This window comes from Chelonoidis abingdonii, chromosome 1, assembly GCF_003597395.2.
Source record: "Chelonoidis abingdonii isolate Lonesome George chromosome 1, CheloAbing_2.0, whole genome shotgun sequence".
Classification (NCBI taxonomy): Eukaryota; Metazoa; Chordata; order Testudines; family Testudinidae; genus Chelonoidis; species Chelonoidis abingdonii.
The window spans coordinates 258,254,348-258,256,326 of NC_133769.1; the positions used below are offsets into that span (position 1 = coordinate 258,254,348).

A 1,979-nucleotide genomic window follows, 5' to 3' on the forward strand; every position below is an offset into this window, starting at 1 on the left:
CCCGCCCCTCCCACGTCCTTCCCTCCCTCCGGCAAACCCCCGCCCGCCGTGCGCTGTCCCTGGTGCTGACGCGCCGGCCGCGCACCTTGCTCAGCGCCGCTCTCTTCTCCTCCCGCTGCCTGCCCAGGGCCGGGTGAGGCGGCGGCGGGCCCGGGGGCGGCGGAGGGGTCTCGGGGTCCCGGCGCGGTGACTCCCGCCGGAGAGAGGTCTCCATGGGCCGCTGCTCCCGGCCGCCCCCGCGCGCCAGCCCCAGCCCGGCCTCCCGCTCCGACCTCATGCAACCGCCGCCGCCGCGACACCTCGCGAGACCCGCCTCCCCCACACGTGCCGCTCAGAATCTCGCGAGATTTCAGCCCCGGCGGCAAAGGTGGGGGGCAACTGGAGCGAAGGGCGGAGCCTCGTGGGGCATTGGAGCAGCGCCGAGCCCTGGGCAGGGGGCGATGGCTGCAGCCCCCGGAGCCGCGCTTCCCGCATGTGCACCGGCCGGGCCTGGCCCGAAGCGCTGCTGCAGAGCCGGGCTGCGAAGTGAGCTAGAGGCTGAATTTGCATCTTTACGCCGCGCCTTTGCATTTACCCGACGCCTTGCGAGATCTCTCCCCCCGCCTTGCCCAGCAAGCCTCTGGCTGCAGAAATCCTTGCAGAGCACTCGTTTTTCTGACTTTGTAATACTTCATGTATGAATAGCTCCATGAGAAAGCAGTGCACTCATTTCGTGATCCCTGGCCTATTTGTCTCGTTTCCATGTAATGGTTAGAATTCAAAACTGCATCGCCCGTGAGGGATGACCAAAAAAAAAAACCTTTAAAATTGTATCATCATGCATGACTGACAGAAGTCTCACTATCAGGAGAGGATCAGAGGGGTAGCTTGTTAGTCTGGATCTGTAAAAGCAACAAAGAATCCTGTGCACCTTGTAGACTAGCAGAGGTATTGGAGCATGAGCTTGCGTGCATCTGACAAAGTGTGTATGCACCCACGAAAGCTGATGTTCCAATATGTCTGTTAGTCTATAAGGTGCCACAGGACTCTTTGTTGCGTTTCCTGTCAGAAGAGTCACTGCCCTTGACATCAGGCTGGAGGAGGGCATGGGCTTTGTGAGAGAGCTTTCAGTGAATCAGACATGCCAAACCTGCCCTCCCCCCCAAAAAAAACACTGCAGAAATTGGGCTTGTTTTTGACTTAGTTGGCTTGTGAGTTGTTGGCTAGTTTTTGGCTTGTGGCTTGATGTGTGTTGGGGTGTTTTTTTTTAATCAGCTCCTGGCAAGCCAGGGCAAGGGAGGGGGAGAGAGTCACGGGTGTACAGTGGGTCCACCACAGTCTCAGACCACACGCGGGGGGGAATCTAGTCACATAGTGTTGGGGTTCTTAGGGATTGGCTTTAGCTTGATTGGTTTATTGTGAAAGTCGGGGTGCTTATTTACTGGGTGAAAGTTGGCAACTGTGCAAATGTGATCTATGTTTTCGGGTTGAAAGTTTGGTTTAAACTCCTGCCATGGCAGTCACATGAAAGAACTATGAAGAAAATAAAGAATTTATTGAGCACTAACAATTTATTTTTAAATGGTTTTCAAACATAAGGAACCACCTCATCCAAAGAGACATTCCTGATATGTGGCATTTGCCACACAGGTTATAAATCTTGTTACATAAAAGGAGGATGTGATTTAGGAGATGAGCACCCAAACAACCTCAACTCTGGCTTGTAGTGACATCATGAGGGCAAATATGTGGGAAAAGCCATCTACAATTAGTTTAATTTAATCTGGGACCACAAATAATAAACTCCTTTAATCATAATCATATGGTTATTGCATGGCATCACACAGGGCTGAGTTAAGGTTTTTTGATGCCTTAACTGAACTGTACCATGCTTTGACATATTTACCATGCTTCAACCCATGTTAAGGGTGAAGTGTAACCTTAACTCTGAATTTCCTGGGTTTGTAATGTTTGGTTTTGGGATAAGTACAACATACCTG

At 52.3% G+C, this 1,979-nt stretch overlaps 1 protein-coding gene across 5 annotated transcripts in view; it reads right to left on the reverse strand.

Moving 5' to 3' along the window:
* UPF3A (UPF3A regulator of nonsense mediated mRNA decay) overlaps positions 1 to 241 on the reverse strand; it is a 53,874-nt gene extending 53,633 nt beyond the window's left edge. For 2 of the 5 annotated variants that reach the window (XR_012654951.1, XR_012654950.1), the window contains exon 1: positions 86 to 239. Coding sequence is in view for 3 of the 5 variants with exons in the window: in XM_075061402.1 (XP_074917503.1) it covers positions 86 to 214 (129 nt within the window). In the remaining 2 variants the exon portion in view is untranslated. Of the gene's footprint in view, positions 1 to 85 lie in introns of all 5 variants that reach the window. The other 3 variants (XM_075061402.1, XM_075061400.1, XM_075061403.1) reach the window with 3 other exon arrangements.
* Between the last annotated feature and the right edge of the window lie 1,738 nt (positions 242 to 1,979).